The 17,863-nt window shown below is 50.9% G+C and overlaps 1 protein-coding gene across 1 annotated transcript; it reads left to right on the top strand.

Moving 5' to 3' along the window:
• The first annotated feature begins 665 nt into the window (after positions 1-665).
• MEOX1 (mesenchyme homeobox 1) lies at positions 666-17,097 on the top strand. The gene is made up of 3 exons (XM_060082462.1): positions 666-1,134; positions 15,603-15,775; positions 16,975-17,097. The coding sequence occupies exons 1-3, from the start codon at positions 666-668 to the stop codon at positions 17,095-17,097; spliced, it is 765 nt and encodes a 254-aa protein (XP_059938445.1).
• Positions 17,098-17,863: the final 766 nt, after the last annotated feature.

The raw sequence follows: 17,863 nt of genomic DNA, 5'->3' as shown, positions 1-17,863 counted from the left end.
AACATTAAAGAAATTGTGTGTGTGCTGCTCTCTTTCCTTTAAAAAAAAATACAGACAATGTTTCTTTAAAAGACTCCATCTGCAAATCCCATTAGATGTGCATATAAGGTTTCTGATGATTAATAGTTGCCTGCTCGGGTTTTGGTTGGAGGGGATCGTGTGTGTGCTGGTTAACCCCTCCCTCTCCTCTCTCACATTTCACTTCAGAAATCTGTCACTCTCTCCCCACCGCAGGATTTAAAAGTGTGTCTCAGCAGCCCTGGACCAGCTCTTTGCAGGCATTTGCTGCGGGCTCCAAGACAAGCACTCATCAGCTGGTGCGTCTGGGCTGGGACAGTGAAAATGTTTAGTGTCATCGGCGACAAATACACGTACAGGGGACCCCACTAGGCAGGTTGGTGTGTCGGAGGGGTGGACCAGGAAGCCAGGAACGAAGTCCAACATAGGTGCGGGCACACGTATGTGTGGCCAGACACATGTGTGCGTAGCTGAAAGGAACAACTTTAGCTTTGGTTTTTGTTTTGGTTCCTGGGGTGAATTTTCTGTTGAACCTTTTTCCCTCCTGTTAAAAAAAAAAAATTTTTTTTTTGCCTTTTTAACACTTTGAATATAAAAAGTGTAAGACTCCAGCCTTTGAAAGGACTGAGGCGTGCATCAGACAGCAGATGGATCCAGTGGCCAGCAGCTGCATGAGGGGCCCCCATCCCCCAGCCCCGGTCTGGGGCTGCCTTCGAAACCCTCACTCAGAAGGCAGTGGGGCCTCAGGCCTCCCCCACTACCCGCCAACCCCGTTCTCCTTCCACCAGAAACCAGACTTCCCAGCGACAGCAACGGCAGCGTACCCTGACTTCTCGGCCTCCTGCCTGGCGGCCACCCCACACAGCCTACCCCGGGAGGAGCGCGGCTTCACTGAGCAGCACCCCGCCTTCCCACAACCCCCTGACTGGCACTTCCCTGTCTCGGAGGCCCGGCACAGGCTCAACCCGGGCCCAGTAGGGGGCTCCAAGGAGATGGGGGCCAGCAGCCCTGGCCTGGTGGACACCACGGGAGGCCCAGGCGAGGACTACGAGGTCCTTGGGAGCACTGCCAATGGGACGGAGAAGAAGTCAACCAGGCGGAAAAAGGAGAGTTCAGGTAAGTGGCTGAGGAACAGCTGACCGTTCCTTTGCTGTGTGACCTTGAGAAGGTTGCTTGCCCTCTCTGAGCCTAGGTATCCTGACCATGAATGCGGAACAATATGATATAACCTACTCAAAGGCAGGAGACTTAGAACAGTTACCTTTGGGGTTGCTTCTACTCAGAGTTCTAGGATTCTCTGGTGATGGGGGCTCTGTCTGTGTCCTCAGCTCTCCTGGGCCCTGGGAAGGATGCGCTGGCAAGAGAACGAAACCGAATCCACAAAGATTTGAAGGACATGTGGGCCGGAGCCTCTGGGTACAGGCTGGCAAGGGCTGGAGAGGGGCTTTCCTGAGCCACGCTGCCTCTGGGTCACACTTCTCCCCACCATGCCCCAGCCAGGTCCAAATGGTCCCAGAGCCCCAGGGTTTGCTCCCCAGGGAAGTCAGCTGAGACCAAGGCTCGGAGGGCTAGGACCAAGGCTGGGATCCTGGGCAGTCAAGTAGAACCAGGACTCTGTGTCTCCAGGAGTCTAGAGGGAGAGAAGCAGACATAGCACAGGGACGCAAGAGGCAGGCAGTAAGATTTGGGGCAGACTGCCCATGAGGTATTGCCCTCTGCAGCTGGGCTGTGCCCAGGCCAAGGGGCAGCTCAGCATGCTAAGGTCTGGGTGACCCCCCCCAAAAGGCCACTCCTCTGAGGAGCCCTCCTGAGGGATTGCCAGTCTTGGAGAAAGTCAGGGAGGCAGGCAGCAAAAGGCAAGCACTGGACCTCAGAATGCAGGTAAAGCCCTGCTCGGCGTTGGAGCAGCAGAGGCCAGATGATGGAGCCGACCTGCTTGTTCAGATCCCAGCTAAAGTCCATCTCCTCCTGGTTGGGAGGACCTGTTGTTTCCTCATTTCCCTGTGGGACCGCCCCCCCCACCCCAGCCTCTCTCACTGCCCATTAACCTTTTGTCTGGTTCCCTGTCCCCACCTTGCTTGGAACAAGACAGTGCCCTTGCCTCCTGCCCCCACTGCCCCACTATGTCCTCCTGACGGCCGCCCTTGGGGCACATCTGTCTGTCTGAACCTACAGAAGACCTTTCATGGGGCTAACAAGGGGCAGGCAGCAAATGAGAGGACCGACTAACCAACGAGAACACTCTCTGCTTTGCTTTACGAAGCACTTTCAAAGTAGCACAGATTTCCCGAGCATCTTTTTTTTTGCCAAGCGTTGGCAGAGGTCCTGGGACTGCAGGGATGAATAAGGTGGTCTCACCCCCAAAGAGTTCAGACTGAGAGGGAGGAGAAGCCAGCAGATACCTGTCCGGCAGTGGATATGCTGTGATCTAGGGGGTTCGAGGTGCTGCAGGAAACATACGATAACTCTTTTGAGTCCCACAAGTTTTCGAGTTTGGTACAGCAGGTCTTGTCAGTGACTTGATTCTTTACATGTGGAAAAGGAGAGACTGAAAAGTCTGAGGGGATCTCTGCTAGCATGGAGTCAAAACAGAGTGACCCACTCATCTCGACGTACTCAGGACTTTTCTGGTTTTAGCATTGAAAGTCCAGTGTCCCCGGGACAGTTGGTCACCCTAGAAGAAAGCTCAAACCCCAGACTTCAGACCCCGAATCCCACACCCTTCAGTAGATTTCAAGCAGAATCCTCATTTTGAAATATCTGGTCTCCATGCTTAAAGAAGCCCCTCATTGTGCTCACAGTGGATGGTAAAAACCACAGCCTTCCTGGCTGCTAAATAGAAGGGCCCTTTAAATCCCCAGCCAGTTCAACCCTGAACTATTCCTAAGCCTGGATGGAGATTTGCAGAGAATGGGGCACTTTCTGCTTCTCCTCTCCAGTGAGCTGTCAGCCACTTGGCTCTGCGCCTAGTTGAAGAGCTCTCCCCTCCTTGGCGCCTGCCACTGTGGCTCCTCCATCTCTGCCCACATCCACCTTGGCTGCATCCAGCCACTTTCCAGGGAACTGAGAGCCAAGAGCATTGGGAAGGCATGGGCAAAGCCAAGGGCTGGGCTTCGGCAAGCTCATTCCATGTTTCAGCAAGACCCAAGTGCACCATCTTTCCTTTTGGCGAGTGGCCCATGGATGGCGCTGCTCACTTGCCAAGCAGCTGGCCACCCCAGAGCACCCTCTTCATAGGGTTACCCCAGAGCACCCTCTTCATAGGGTCAGCCTCTGGTGGGGGGAGGTTCCCACCCAGGAGGGAGCCTGGGTTCTTCCTCGAGGTTCCCTCAGAAGCAGCAGTCGCACAAAACGGGGCACAGCAAGCTGACTCTCATTCATTCTCTGGGGTTCCAGACCCTCTCTGGTCAGCATGGAAACCTTTATTGCATGGCTGCTTGCATCTTCCTTCAGAATTTAACTGAAGGGGAAGGAGGCAGGAAAGATCAGTTTTGTAAGAGCCTAAAGAAAAGGGAAAGAGATGGACAAGGCTCACAACCAACTCCGAGAGTCTGGAGTTCAGTTCACAAGAGACAAACCCGCAAAGACCCCCGCCCCACCCTACCAATCCTGAGCCACTGGTTGGATTCTCTATTTTAAATTTTGACATTCTGCTCATTGTGGATTTTTGTATTAATTTTGATTTTTTTAAACTTTGCATTAAAATATTCTTTCTCTTGATTACTGAGGTTTTGGACACCCCTTGCATTTTGCACTCATCGTGTCTCACGCACCTCACCCTGGCCCCTACTAAGCCATCTCTGGAAGGTTAACCAGCATTGCTCAGAAGTGTGTTTTCCATTGTGTTTCACAATCAGGCAGTCAGGTTGCAGGGTCGGCACTGCCACTTTTGGCTGCTTGACTTTGGGAAAGGTCTTAAATTCTTGGAGCCCCTGTTTCCCCAGCTGTAAAATGGGACCATAACAAAATCACTCTCCATATGGAGTCACTGTGAAGGTTAAATTCTGTGACCTGTGAGATTAACACTGTGCCTGGCACATGAGTTCGATAAATAGCAGCTATGAATGGTATTAGGCCCATATTTCCAGATCCAGTCTTCAGAACATAGAATCTGATAAATAGCCCTATGTTATGGGGGACAGTGGAATTGAATATTTCAAATACGCTGTCTCAGAAATTCCTGAGTCTGGGGTATAAGATGTGGGAATTTCTCGCAATCTTTGCTGGTCCTGAAATCCAGTTGCCATTAATTAGGAGCCTGGAGCTCAGAGATCTGCCAGAGAGGCTGGGGTAAGGGGTGAGTCATGCCTGGTAAACGTGTCCCATACTGGCTGGCCTGGCCAGGGGGGTCTGGTAACAGAAAGTTACTGAAAGTTTGTTTCAAAAGGAACATTCTCTGCTCTCTCCTCTTCTTCCTCTGCCAGTCCCAGCTGCTCCCCCATCACTCCCCATTACTGGAAGTGGAGCTGATTTGCTCAAGGAAATGCTCAGGAAAGCAGGGGTCCTCGGCTCCTACCCTGAGACTTTCTGTTGGTTCACAGCACAAAACTGATTTAGGAGACAGCTGTGATATTAACTCATCCCAACGACTCCCGCCCTGGGGCCAGGCGATGTTAAAGACCCCTGCTGGCAAGGACAGCTGCAAGGCCACTCTTGTTTGCCCCCAATCTGTCGTTGCTACCGTGGTCGTCTTTAATTTATGGGAATGAAGGATTTCGCGGTGATTTCCTGACGGGGTTCAAGGGAAGGTCGCGCGTGATCAGCCCGGCTACAGGTGAATCTGATCGCCCGCCTGGGAGAGTCGCGGTGGCCCGGATCAGCTCAGCGCCCCTAGCCGACACTCTGACACACTCACTCTGCCTTCATCAGACTCGCTTTGCCCCATCCTCCTGCAGCTCCAACACGCGTGCCTCCCAGGGCTCCTCCTTCCCCGATTTCTCCCCTGCAAGATCTGATGTCCACCTCCCCCTGCGCAGCTTACGCGCACTTTCAATTTCCCCTGAGGTTGAAAAATCCTCCACAGACTGGCCTCTTTCCCTGCTTATTTCCCGCTACAGGCCACCCCTCCCACCTCCATCTCCACTCACCTTGCCACGAAACCGTACCAGTTTACTTGCCTTGCAAAGGCACCCCACTGTTTCTCCCCATGCCCCCGCCCCCTCGCATTTGCTCAGTTCTTCGCCTTGCCTCAAACACCCTTCTCTTGCCGGGCTCTTCCGCCTACTTATTTTAACATCCAGCTTGAAAGCCACCTACTCCAAGGACCCTCCCTTTCCTTCCTTCCTTCCTTCCTTCCTTCCTTCCTTCCTTCCTTCCTTCCTTTATGACTCCGCTTGTACCTAGCATCATCTCAGTGAAAGTTACAGTTTAGAAGTTTCAAACTATAGGATCGCTAGAACCTGTGCTGATTTTATAAATACAGCTTATAACTTCATAAAGGAGCTCCCCTGAGACTTCTTACCTTTGAACATCTTGCATTTGAAATCTGCTTTTTTAAAAATTATGGTCAAGAACACAGAATGTAAGATTTACCATCATAACCATTTTTGAGTGTGCAGTTCGGAAGCATCAACTATATGCATATATTGGTGTGCAACAATCTCTAGAACTTTTTCATCTTATAAAAGGAAAACTCTATATCCGTTGAAAAACAACTCCCCTTTACCCTCTCCCCACGGGCCCTGGCAACCAGCATTCTACCCTCCGGTTTCTAAAAATTTGACTACTTTAGATACCTCATGTAAGTGGAATCAAGCAGTATCTGTCTTTTTGTGACTGGTTTAGCTCACTTAGCACAATGTCCTCAAGGCTCATCCATGTTGTAGCATATGATAGGATTTCTTTATTTTTTAAGGCTGAATAATATTCTATTGTATGTGTGTGCACATTTCCTTCATCCATTCATCTGTCAGTGGACACTTGGGTTGCTTCCACCTCTTGGCTATTATGAATAATTCTGCAATGAACATGGGTGTGCAAATATCTCTTCGAGATCCTGCTTTGAATTCTTTTGGATATATACCCAGAAGTAGGACTGCTGTGTCAGGTGGTAATTCCATTCTTAATTTTTTGAGGAACCTCCATACTGTTTTCCATAGCAGCTGTCCTATTTTACAATCCCACCAACAGTGCACAGAGTTCCAATTTCTCCTTTCTCCACATCCTTGCCAACACTTGTTATTTTCCGGTGGTTTTTTGATAGTAGTCATGCTAGTAGGTATGAGGTGATACTTCATTGTGGTTTTGATTTGTATTTCCCTAATGACTGGTGATGTTGAGCATCTTTTCATATACTTATTGGCCATTTGTATATCTTCTTTGGAGAAATGTCTATTCAAGTCCTCTGTCCAGGTTTAAATTGGACTGTTTGATTTTTGTTGTTGACTTGCAGGAGTTTTTTGTATATTCTGGATATTAATCCCTTATCAGACATATGGTCCACAAGTATTTTCTCCCATTCCTTAGGTTGCCTTTTTATTCTGCTGATCGTTTCCTTTGCTACACAGAAATTTTTAAGTTTGACGTAGTTTTGTCTATTTTTGCTTTTGTTGACTGTGCTTTCGGTGTCATATCCAAGAAATCATCACCAAATCCAATGTCATGAAGCTTTTCCTCCATGTTTTCTTCTAGGAGTTTTCTAGTTTTAGGTCTTACATTTTTATGTCTTTAATGCATTTTGAGTTAATTTTTACATACGTTGTAAGGTAAGGATCCAACTTTATTTGTTTGCCTGTGGAGATCCAGTTTTCCCAGCACCATTTGTTGAAGACTGTGCCTTCCCCACTGTGTAGCCTTGGCACATTTGTTGAAGATCATTTGACCATCTATGTGAGGGCTCACTTCTGGACTCTATTCTGTTCCATTGATCTAAGTGTCTGTTTTTGTGCCAGTACCATAATGATTTGATTACTGTATCTTTGTAATATGTTTTGAAATCAGGAAGCCTGAGGCCTCCAGCTTTGTTTTTCTTTCTCAAGATTGTTTTGGCTATTCAGGGTTCTTTGAGATCCCATGTGAATTTTTGGATGATTTTTTTTTCTATTCTTGCAAAAAAATGCCATTGGGATTTTGATAGGGATGGCATTGAACCTGAAGATCACTTTGGGTAGTATGGACATTTTAACAATATTAAGTCTTTCAATCCATGAACACAGGATGTCTTTCCATTTATTTGTGCCTTTAATTTCTTTCAGCAATGTTTTGTAATTTTCATTGTAAAAGTCTTTTGCCTCTTTAGTTCAGTTTATTCCTACGTATCTTATCCTTTTTGATGCTATTATAAATGGGATTATTTTCTTAATTTCCCTTTTGGATTGTTCATGTATAGAAACACAAATGATTTGTGCATGCTGATTCTGTAACCTGCGACCTTGCTGAATTTATTTATTAGTTCTAAGAGGCTTTTGTGGAATCTTCAGGGTTTTCCACATACAAGATTATTTCATCTATAAACAGAGATTACTTTACTTCTTCCTTTCTGATTTAGATGCCTTTTATTTCTTTTTCTTGCCTGAGTGCTCTGGCTAGGACTTTCAGTATTATATTGAATAGAAATGGTGAGAGTGGGCATCCTTTCCCTGGTTTCTGATATTAGAGGAAACTATTTCAGTTTTCCACCACTGAGTATGAGCCCATAGTTAGCTATGGGCTTTTCATATATGGCCTTTATGATATTGAGATAATTTCCTTCTACTCTTAGTTTGTTGAGTGTCCAAGAATCCATTCATGACCTCTCTCCCCTCACACATGGAGCATACCTTGCTGACATCTCCATCTCAGAATCAAACCACAGTTGGCCCGTATCCAGAGTTCTAGATGCATATAGCTGCCTTTTTCCTTAAAATTGAAGTGTCTAGAGGGTTGGAATGCTATCTGATTCACCTGTGCAGTCTCCCTAGCACCTATTTGTACACAGGAGAAGCTCATTCAATGTCTGGCCAATAGCCTCTAGTGCAGCCCGGCATTCACTCATTCATTTTCTCACTTTCTCTCTGAGAGTGGCTCCACCGCCTGGCATGAGGGTTTTCACCATGTGTGATGTGCTTCTGTAAAATGCATCAGGATTTTTACAGTCTCACTCACAAAAAAGTGTGCAGAGAGCCAGACTTCAGTCATAAAACCAGCCCAGGGTCAGGGTGAGTGCTGGGTCAGAAAGATGTGTAAATATCCACATGCAGGCTGGACTTGCAGGAATCCGCTACAGGGTACTGGGGTTGCATCCCAAGTACTCCCATGGCTGGAGCTGCTGTGGCTGAGCAACAAAGGGGACCCACCACAGCCAGGCAGTTAGGGGGGCTCACAGCTGGGCAACGAGAGGGCCCAGCTGCCACATGGACAAGTGACTGTGCTCTCCAGTCGAGGAAATGGCACCTTCTTCTGATTTGCAGAGCCGTCCCTATGGCCTTGCATCAGCCTTGCCAAGCACCCCCCAGTGGCCTTGCTCCCTCTCTCTCCTCAGTGTTAAGCACGGCTATGGGGAGTTGGGGGCATCTTAGTTTGCTTGGGCCGCCAAAACAAATAGCTCAGACTGGGTAGCTTAAACAACAGACATTTATTTTCCCCCAGTTCTGGAAGCTGGAAGTCAAAGATCAAGATGCTAGCAGGTTTGGTTTCTGCCGAGGCTTCTCTCTTTGGCTGGCAGACAGCCGCCTTTTTGTCGTGTCTTCACATGGCCTTTCCTCTGTGCGTGCACATCCCTGGTGGCTCTCTGTGTGTCCTAATCTCTTCTTATGCAGACACTAGTCAGATTGGATTAGGGCTCACCCTAACTGCCTCATTTTAATTTAATCCCCTCTTGAAAGACCCTATCTCAAAATACAGTCACATTCAGAAGTACTGGGGGTTAGAATTTCAACATATTAATTGGTGGGGGGACACAGTTCAGCCCATAAACAGAGGGTACAGGGACAAAGTTCTAGCAGTGGGACAAATGCTCCAGTCCCGGGTCCACTGGCCACTAGAGTTTGTCCATTCAGACAGAGCGTTGCTTCTGGCCACAAGCAGATCCCCGCATTCTTATCTTACACCCATCAAGAGAGAAAAAAAAAAGTGGAGACTGTTTTACGAATGAATCTCTAACAAAGCAGGCTGTTGAACAGAGGAAGAAGGAAAGGAGGTAATAACAAAATAAATGGACAACCTCAGTGAGTGTCGCCTGGGTCACAAACGTGACACCGAGTATCAGGCTGAGTGATCTCAAATCCACACTCACCCCTTTCTGAGGGGCAGGACTCGAGGCCCCTGCAGACCCCTGGGGCCAGCTTCCCCAGTGCCCACTCCATTCATGGAATCAGGGTGCCCTGGCCTCTGGCCAGGATTCCTCTCGCAGTCCCCACCCCCATTCCAGCCTCTTCTGTGTCATGTTTTCCTTGAACTCAGTGGTGGAGGAGCAGTGTGAGCAGTGGGCCCTGGGTCCTGAAGCCTACACTTCCTTCGGTGACAGCTGAGGGTGACATCTGGAACTGATAAACACAAACAAAGCCCAGCGCTGCTCACGCCTGCCCCAACCGTCTCAGAAACTTGCTGCTGTTCCACCCTCTCGTTTCCACCGCCCCCGTACCCCTCCACTTCTCTGCTCCCCTCTTCCATGGTCCCCACACCCCATCTCCTCACCCAGTCCATTCCACTCTCCCTCATCACTGTCCACCCTCACCCACCCCCCGCCACCTGGGACTCTCAGCAAAGACGACTCTAGCCCCAGGTATTCCCCTCCCTGAATCCCCCAGCCCCACTGCTGGGCTCCTCAAAGAGGCTGGGAGCCTCACCAGATCTCTTCAGGCCCCCATGGGAGACAGAAAGGGCCCGGACATTGAGGTGGGTCGGGGCCCAGAGAGAAAGTCAAGCCAGTCCCAGGAAGCCAGGGAGGTCTGGATGCAAACGCCCATCTGGTCTTGGGACTGGCTCCATCCAGGTCTTGTCTATTTTCAGGGCTTTGACTCCTCCCTTTGAAGTTGAAAGTATCAAAACTAACGAGCACATTAAAGGTCTGGTCTGTAGCTCAGGAAGCTGTAGACCCCATTTTCAGAGGATTTGCCAAGGGGAGTCCCAGGGAGGCAGACCTGGACCCAGACCCAGATGCCATCCCTGGAGCGATCATAGCTCCATACTCATCACCACTGCAGAGCAGTGTGACGTAGCCTGAACTGGTCCCAGGGGACTTCTGGCAAGCCATTTAGTCTCTGGGTCTTAATTTCCTCATCTGTTCCATGGGCTAATGTGTACCTTACCTACCTCACAGGATAATTAAGAGGATCCAGTAGGAAGCAGCCTAACAGTCAGGAAATAGCTTCCTATAAAGGAAACCTGGCTTCTCAGTCCAATTCTGCTGCTAACTTGCTGTGTGTCTTTAGGCAAGCTTCTTACCTTCTCTAGGCTCACCTGTAAGATGTAAAGGCCACATCAGATCATCTCTTAAGTCCCCTTCCAGGTCTGCTATTCTATGATTCTGTAGTACAGAGGAAAGCCCAAAAGAAGTTTATCTCTGGGGGAAAGAAATCCATTGTCAGTTGTCAACTGCAAAGTGCTACTTGAATGTGGGACTTGTGGCTGTCTATCTGGTCCTGGATAGAAATTAATGTTAACTGGCTGTGAGAGTTGGGGTGTAGGAATACAGGACTCCAAAAAGGCACGTTCCCCAAGGTCTATCTGAACCTCCCCGTAGTTCCGATAAAGCTGTCTGCTAACTTTAAGAAGGTCTGCCAAACGTGACAGCTATTTATGAAATAATTTACCTCGGATGGTGTAAAAGCTCATGGTGGAAACCGCAATCACACACACATCCTGTTTGCATTTCTCTGGGCGCTCTGGACCATTCCATCATGGCCCTGCTCCCTCTGAGGGTGTGCAGAGAGTGGGGCGGGGCCGGGGGGCTCCTCCTTAACCACAGAGGCAGCCAGCTGAGAACCGGCCTCCTCCCTCTGCAGTCCTGGAAGAGGAACCCGCTGGCCCTGAGGAAGAATCAGGACCAGGAGGACTGACGTGGATCGTCACGCTGATCAGTTCTAGTTACTGTGCCTGGAAGCAATAGAGACACAGATTCAAGTACAAATGTGCAAAAGTAGTGGAGAAGGGAAAACAGTTAAAAGGCCAGACATTGAAAAGGCATCCCTTCCACACAGCTCTGGAGACGCGGTACCTTGAGATGCACTGTGTTTTATCTCTGCCTGTGTCATCTCTCCAACATCATCTCCAGTAGAACCTCTTCTGACGGTTCTCCAAAAGGAGCCTCAGCTGTGTGCCAGGCACTGTGCTAAGTGTTAACACACATTACCCATCTCGTTTTACCTTCTCAGACGCCTTCTGATCACAGTGGGTGAGGCTACTGTGTTTTACAAATGAGGAAACTGAAGCTCAGAGAACTTAAGGGACTTGCCCAAGGTCAGAGAGCCCTTTCTTGGAGCCAGCTGAAGCTCAGGCTCTCCAACAGGTCCTCAGAAATCTCTGCAAACACAACTCCCTCCCACGCAGCTCCAGGCTTGGGGAGCTGTGCATGTCAGAGGGAGAGAGAAATTCCCAGCATAGCCCTGATCGTTGGGCTGAGGACCTTGGGAAGGCTGCGGAGGGCCTTGGGACAGAATACACAACACGTAGTTCCTTCCTTCTGACTGAAGGGTGTAACCTGGGGCCAAGACAAGAATCCTTGAAACTGGAAAGGACCTCAGATTCCAGGCCGGGGTTTCTCAACAGAAGAGGGAGTAGGGAGAGAAGAGAGTGCCAGGGTGGCGTATTGGAAAAGAACTCTGACAACAGCTCGCCCAGGGAAGAAGGCCCAGCCCAATCCCATACTTCTACCCGTGGGGAAACTGAGGCCAGAGAGGGGAGGGAGGCTCCCCAACAAAGGGATCAAACCATCATGGGGGTAGTATGCATAGGACCTGTGCATGTGAGCCAGCAGAATGGACACTCCCTGGCCAGAAACGGTAGAAAAGTACTTATCAGGGCCTCCCTGGTGGCGCAAGTGGTTGAGAGTCCGCCTGCCGATGCAGGGGATACGGGTTCGTGCCCCGGTCTGGGAGGATCCCATATGCCGCGGAGCGGCTGGGCCCGTGAGTCATGGCCGCTGAGCCTGCGCGTCCGGAGCCTGCACGTCCGGAGCCTGTGCTCCGCAACAGGGGAGGCCACAACAGTGAGAGGCCCGCATACCGCAAAAAAAAAAAAAAAGTACTTATCATTTTTCTTTGTCTTTTCCTATCTTGATGAAAATGTCACAGTTTTTTAAACTATTGCAGAACAAAGAGAACCATAACTTCCACTTTCGTTTTCATAGCTAACTTGCCATACTTCTGGCTCCTTTGTCATTTCTTTTTTTTTTTTGTGGTACGCGGACCTCTCACTGTTGTGGCCTCTCCCATTGTGGGGCACAGGCTCCGGACGCGCAGGCTCAGCGGCCGTGGCTCACGGGCCCAGCTGCTCCGCGGCATATGGGATCTTCCCGGACCGGGGCACGAACCCGTGTCCCCTGCATCGGCAGGCGGACTCTCAACCACTGTGCCACCAGGGAAGCCCTGTCATTTCTAACAGTGATGAAAGCTCTTACCCCTCTGGGAAGCTGATGAGGGACAAGGGTTCTCCCAGTGCCAGATGCCACCCCCTTTAGTGGGTGTTGCCCCAAGGTTCACACATGGGCTCAGACACTCAGTTTCCAGCCCAGGCTCCTTCTTTCCCATCCTGAGGCCCCAGTGCCTAAATCAGGATACTAAGAGGAGAGAGGAGAGTGGATAAGGAGGGGTTTGGCCTGGTTGACAATAGTCAGCTGCCCCCATAACCAGTCCAAGACCAGCTCCAAAGGTCTCCTCCCTTTATCTCCCTTCTTCTCTCTAGGAAGGATTATGTGCAGAACTCTGTATGTGGGGGGGGCGGTATTTGGGGGGTTTCCATAGGGGACCTGTGCACACCTCAGCAGGCCTGGGAGAAGGGGAGGGTGGGTGTGGGCATCAACCCAGGGCCCCCAGGAGCCCTGGAGGTGGAGACGAGCGGAGCTGCGATGGTCCAGGTCCAGCCGCCAGCCAGCCGACGCAAGATGGAGAACCTGACGCCAGGGTTGATGGCCAAGGCTCCAGTCAGGTGGATCTGGATTCGAATCTCGATTCTGCCGCCCAAAAGCTGCCTGGCACACTGGGCAAGTTCCCGGGCCTCTCTGAGGCTGCTTCTGCCTCTATCTACTGAGAAGGATTTAGCAAACATTTAGCAAGAACCTCCTAAGTGCCAGGTACAGTAGCAAGTGAGAAAAAGCAGTTACCTCCCTGGGGAGAGAGCACTATTAATCAAATTATCACACAAATCCACATGACAAAGCTAAAGGGATAATAATACTACCTACTCCTACGTGTGGTGTATGGGGAGGATTAAAGCAGTGACTGCATCTTTGCACGTGGAAGCCTTTAAGAAACGGTAGCTATTACCCCAGCCCCTCAGATGGCATCTCAAGGAATTGAAGAATCGGAAGAATACTTCATATTTGTCCAGAGCTTTAGAGTTTTAAAAGCATTTTCCACACACAGCAGCTTGTCCTAACTTCCCAAAACCTCTGGGAGGTAGATTTTTGGATGAGAAGCCCAGAGAGGTTAAACGACTTCCTCAGAGGCTCCAGCAAGGAGATCCAGGATTCATACCTCGGGGCAAGTCCTCTGGGTTCGACACCCCCGCTGCTGCGAAAGGGAAGGGCTGGGAAATACTGAGCCCCTGGACAGGAGCGGATGGGAAACAATCCAGGTTTCCCAGCCTCGCTCTGGGCGCGCAGGCGAGGATGTGCTCCGGAATGGGCGTCCCTCCGCGGCGTGACCGTGACCGCCCCTCCCTCCCGGGCTCGCGCCAGCCAAGGCTGAATACTCCTGGGGGACCCCAGCCAGGCGGCGCGTCCTTCCCCGCCAGCCCCGGCTCCGCTTCCGGAGGGGTCTGGGCAGACAGCCCGGCAGGAGAACTCGCCCCCTTCCTTCCCGCCCCCGGGCGCGCCCGGCAGGCGGCCCACCCGGATCCGGCACGGGCAGCCAAGCATCGGGGCTGCGGGGACCCCCGGCGGCGGCCCCTCCTCCGCCTCCTCTGCTTTCCGGGGGACGTCGGGAGGGGACGGGCGGCTCCCCCTTCTATCCGGCTCCCGGAGGCGTGGCGCGGGGGCGGAGGATGCGCAGACAGAAATACAAGGGGGACTGCGTGGAAAGCGCTAGAAAGAACCGGCGGGCTGACGTTCCCACTGGGAACGTGGGGTGGACGAGGGGGCTCCACATCCCCGTCCCGCTCGGCAATCTGGTCGCTTGACTGGGTTCCCTGTCTGTACAACAAGGGCAATGAAGTGAAAGACTTCTAACTTTTAAGAGTCCTGCGTAAAACGTGCTTCCTGGAGCCCTTCCCCGGCCACGTGGCACGCGTTGGTAGTTCATTGTGTAGGTGTGTCAGTCTCCGTCCTGTGCGCTTCTCCACCCACCACCGCCCCTTCCCCACCCACCACCGCCCCTTCCCCTGTTCAGATCACGATACAGTCCTTTCTGTGTGGACAGCACTTTACAGTTTGTAAAGCCTTCCTACATATATTTCACTGGAACTCTGTGTGAGTCAAACTGCCTGAGTTGGATTCCTGAACTGGATGAACTTGGACAACTTGCGTGATTCACTTCTCTGTGCTTAGTTTTCTGGTCTATAAAATGAGTCTCATCCTAGAACTCGCCAGGCTGAATTACTGTGAGGATTAAGTGGCTGATGCATGTAAGGTGCTTGATTCCTGTACCCCTGTTACCAGCTATGGTTGAGCCCCTGCCCTGTCGAACTCAGAGCCTCCTTCATAAATGAACTTTCCAGACCTGGCCCCTCCTGGTGTCAGAGCGTTGGGGGGGAGCGGGAGAAACTTAAGGCAGCACTTCTCAATTTACACGTGCACACACCTCCCCTGGGGATCTGGCTGAAATGCGGACTCTGATTCAGTAGGTCTGAGGATGGAGTGAGGTGGAGATCCTGCAAGTCTGACAGCTCCCTGGCCACACTACCGCTGCCACCAGGCACCCTCTGAGTAGCCAGGTCTTAGAGCAGAGGTTTGTAACCATGATCATGTGTCAGAATCATCTGGAAGGCTTGTTAAAACAGATCGCTGGGAACAAAACAAAACAAAACAAAACAAAACAGATTGCTGGGCCCCACTCCTGTAATTTCTGATTCAGCAGGTGTGCGGTGAGGCCCAAGGATCTGCATCTCTAACAAGTTCCTAGGCGATGTTTCTGTCGCTGAGAATAGAGAACGTCGGTTTTAGAGCATCCTGCCCCACAAACTTACAGCCACTGCTAATGTCAAGCTGTGGGTAGGTGGGGACTGAGGTGGGCTGGAGATCATTAAACAGCCAAGGGCAGCTTCTTGTGCTTTGGGAATTAAAAACAGTTGGCGGGGCGGAGGTGTGCCTGAGGTTGATATCCAAAAATCCTTCCAGTTCTCTGGGGGAAAAGACGCTAGAATGAATGATAGAGGGACACCGTGGGTTCTTCCTGAGCATCCTTTCAAAATAAGAGTGACCGGGAAAGGCTGCCCCGCTGCTTGAGGACAAAAGAAAGGGAACCAAGGCCCTTGCGGCTCACTTCTTCCTGTTTGGGACCCTCTCTCCCCAGACAACCAGGAGAACCGAGGGAAGCCGGAGGGCAGCAGCAAGGCCCGAAAGGAGCGGACGGCCTTCACCAAGGAGCAGCTGCGGGAGCTCGAGGCCGAGTTTGCTCATCACAACTACCTGACGCGGCTCCGGAGATACGAGATAGCCGTAAACCTGGACCTCTCCGAGCGGCAGGTGCCCCTCGTCTTCTGGCCATCCCTCCCTTCCTGTGCTCTGTCATGCCCCTCTCTATCCCCGCTTCTCCCAGAACCTTCTTCGTCTTCTCCCTCTGCCCAAGTCCAGTGGTCCTCAACTCTGGCTGTACCTGACAATCACCTGTGGAGATTCTAATAACACCAGTGTCTGGGCTCCACCCCTAGAGATTGTTTTCATTGGTCTGAGCTGAAGTCCAGGCATCAGAATTCATCAAAGGTCCCCGAGGTGATTCTCACATGCAACCAGGGTTGAAACCTCTGATCTGGTTATCCCCAGACTTGAGTGTGCAGTGGAATCATCCAGGCCCTGTTTAAAATGCAGCTTCTGGAGCTCCACAGAGCAATTTTCCAGTAATAATGAGTGGGACCAGGAATCTGCATTTCTAGTAAGTTCTCCAGGTGATTTGGATTTGCAGCTGGTTCCTGAACACACTCTGAGAAAAACTTCCTAGCCCTTTGTTTTGGGCTTTCTCTCAGAGCATTCCACCCATACCCGTGCTCTGATGTGGAATAAAATATTATTATTATTATTATTATTATTATTATTATTATTATTATTATTATTATTGATTGCAGCTTTCAGTTGAGAAAGCATCTGCCAAGGTGCTGGATTTAGAATCAGAGGACTTAGATTCAGATCCTTCCTGTACCCCTTCGTAGCCCTGAGACCTCTGGGACATGTCTTCTCCTAACCTCTCTTGGTCTCCATCTGTAAGGCAGTGTCAAAACCCCACCCTGCAGGTTTACCTGCAGGTAAATGCTGAAGCTCAGATGAGAAAATGTCCAGACCAGAGCTATCTACGCTGAAAAGTGCTTTATAAATGTGCCTAAGGGTGAGGCTGGTGATCCTGTGTTCCCAGATCCTTGGGTAATAGAAGCTAGAGGGAGAGGGTCTTGGCACAGGAGGGGAGGGGCTTGTGAAAGGGGGTGGGGCCAGTGTGACTTTTAGAACTGGTTCTTCTGTCAGGCTTTCTTTATCTGGAGACCTAAGACAAGCCTCTGGGCTGATTGGTGGGTCTTCCCTTTCAATTCCTGGAGCCTTTGGAGGCGTGGGGAGGGGCAAGCAGAATTTCGAGCTGGGGAGTCCCCAGAGCTGCACCCCAGGTAGCTTGAGCATCAATATGAGGAGGTGGTCACACCTGCCATGAAGTGACCAGGCTCCTCTGTTTCCTTCATTAGGTCAAAGTGTGGTTCCAGAACCGAAGGATGAAGTGGAAGCGCGTGAAGGGGGGTCAGCCCATCTCCCCCCCTGGGCAGGACCCCGAGGATGGGGACTCTGCCGCCTCTCCAAGTTCAGAGTGAAATTCTCCAGGGAGAAAAAAAGGACTGAGGACAGAGCCCCGTACCAACTACCCCCACCACAACCCTACCTTCACCTTCTCCCACCCACCCAGGGCAGCCTCTCCACACCTCGCAGTGACTCTTGGATAGGAAGCTGCCCAGGGTTCCTGGGAGCCTTGAAGTTTCCCAGAAAGCTCTGTCCAGCATTGCTCTGTCTTAGCGGCCCCTTCCCCAGGGCCTTTGCTTCTCACATTTCTCATGGAGTCAGTCATACAGCAGCCAGAATGGACCCTAGTGAATCCCGGGAATAGCTCCAGGGACACTGTTTCTCGGGGTCTCAGCTGCCACTCATGAACACAGATGCCCCCAAAGAAAGAAAAGGAGACACACACACCCTAGACCACCCTTCCTTTCTGGGCTCTATATCTGAGGCTTTGGGGGACCTCAAAGGTCCCAAAACCCGAGGGAAAATCAATGTGAGGAAGTTTGAGGTCAGAAACTTAGCTGCTACAAATCAGAAGCCATCCCTGGATCCAAATTTGCTGGTGAAATGGGCAAGTCCGTGAGCACTAGCTAGAAGCAGACAGTCAGCAGAACAGCCTGGTGTAGGTCTCTGTGGTCCCCACACAGGCCTTTCACGCTGGCTTGACTGGGTTATGAGAATGGACCCAGGACAGCACCTGCTTCTTCAAGATCAATTCAGGGATACACCCAGCACTGTTGAGCAGGACCCCCAGAACACCGGAACAGCTATTCCTTTTAAATCTATAATTTCTGGATTGAAAAC

Source organism: Mesoplodon densirostris, chromosome 18 (genome assembly GCF_025265405.1).
Source record: "Mesoplodon densirostris isolate mMesDen1 chromosome 18, mMesDen1 primary haplotype, whole genome shotgun sequence".
In the NCBI taxonomy this organism is placed as follows: Eukaryota; Metazoa; Chordata; class Mammalia; order Artiodactyla; family Ziphiidae; genus Mesoplodon; species Mesoplodon densirostris.
This window is presented reverse-complemented; position numbering and strand designations above follow the sequence as displayed.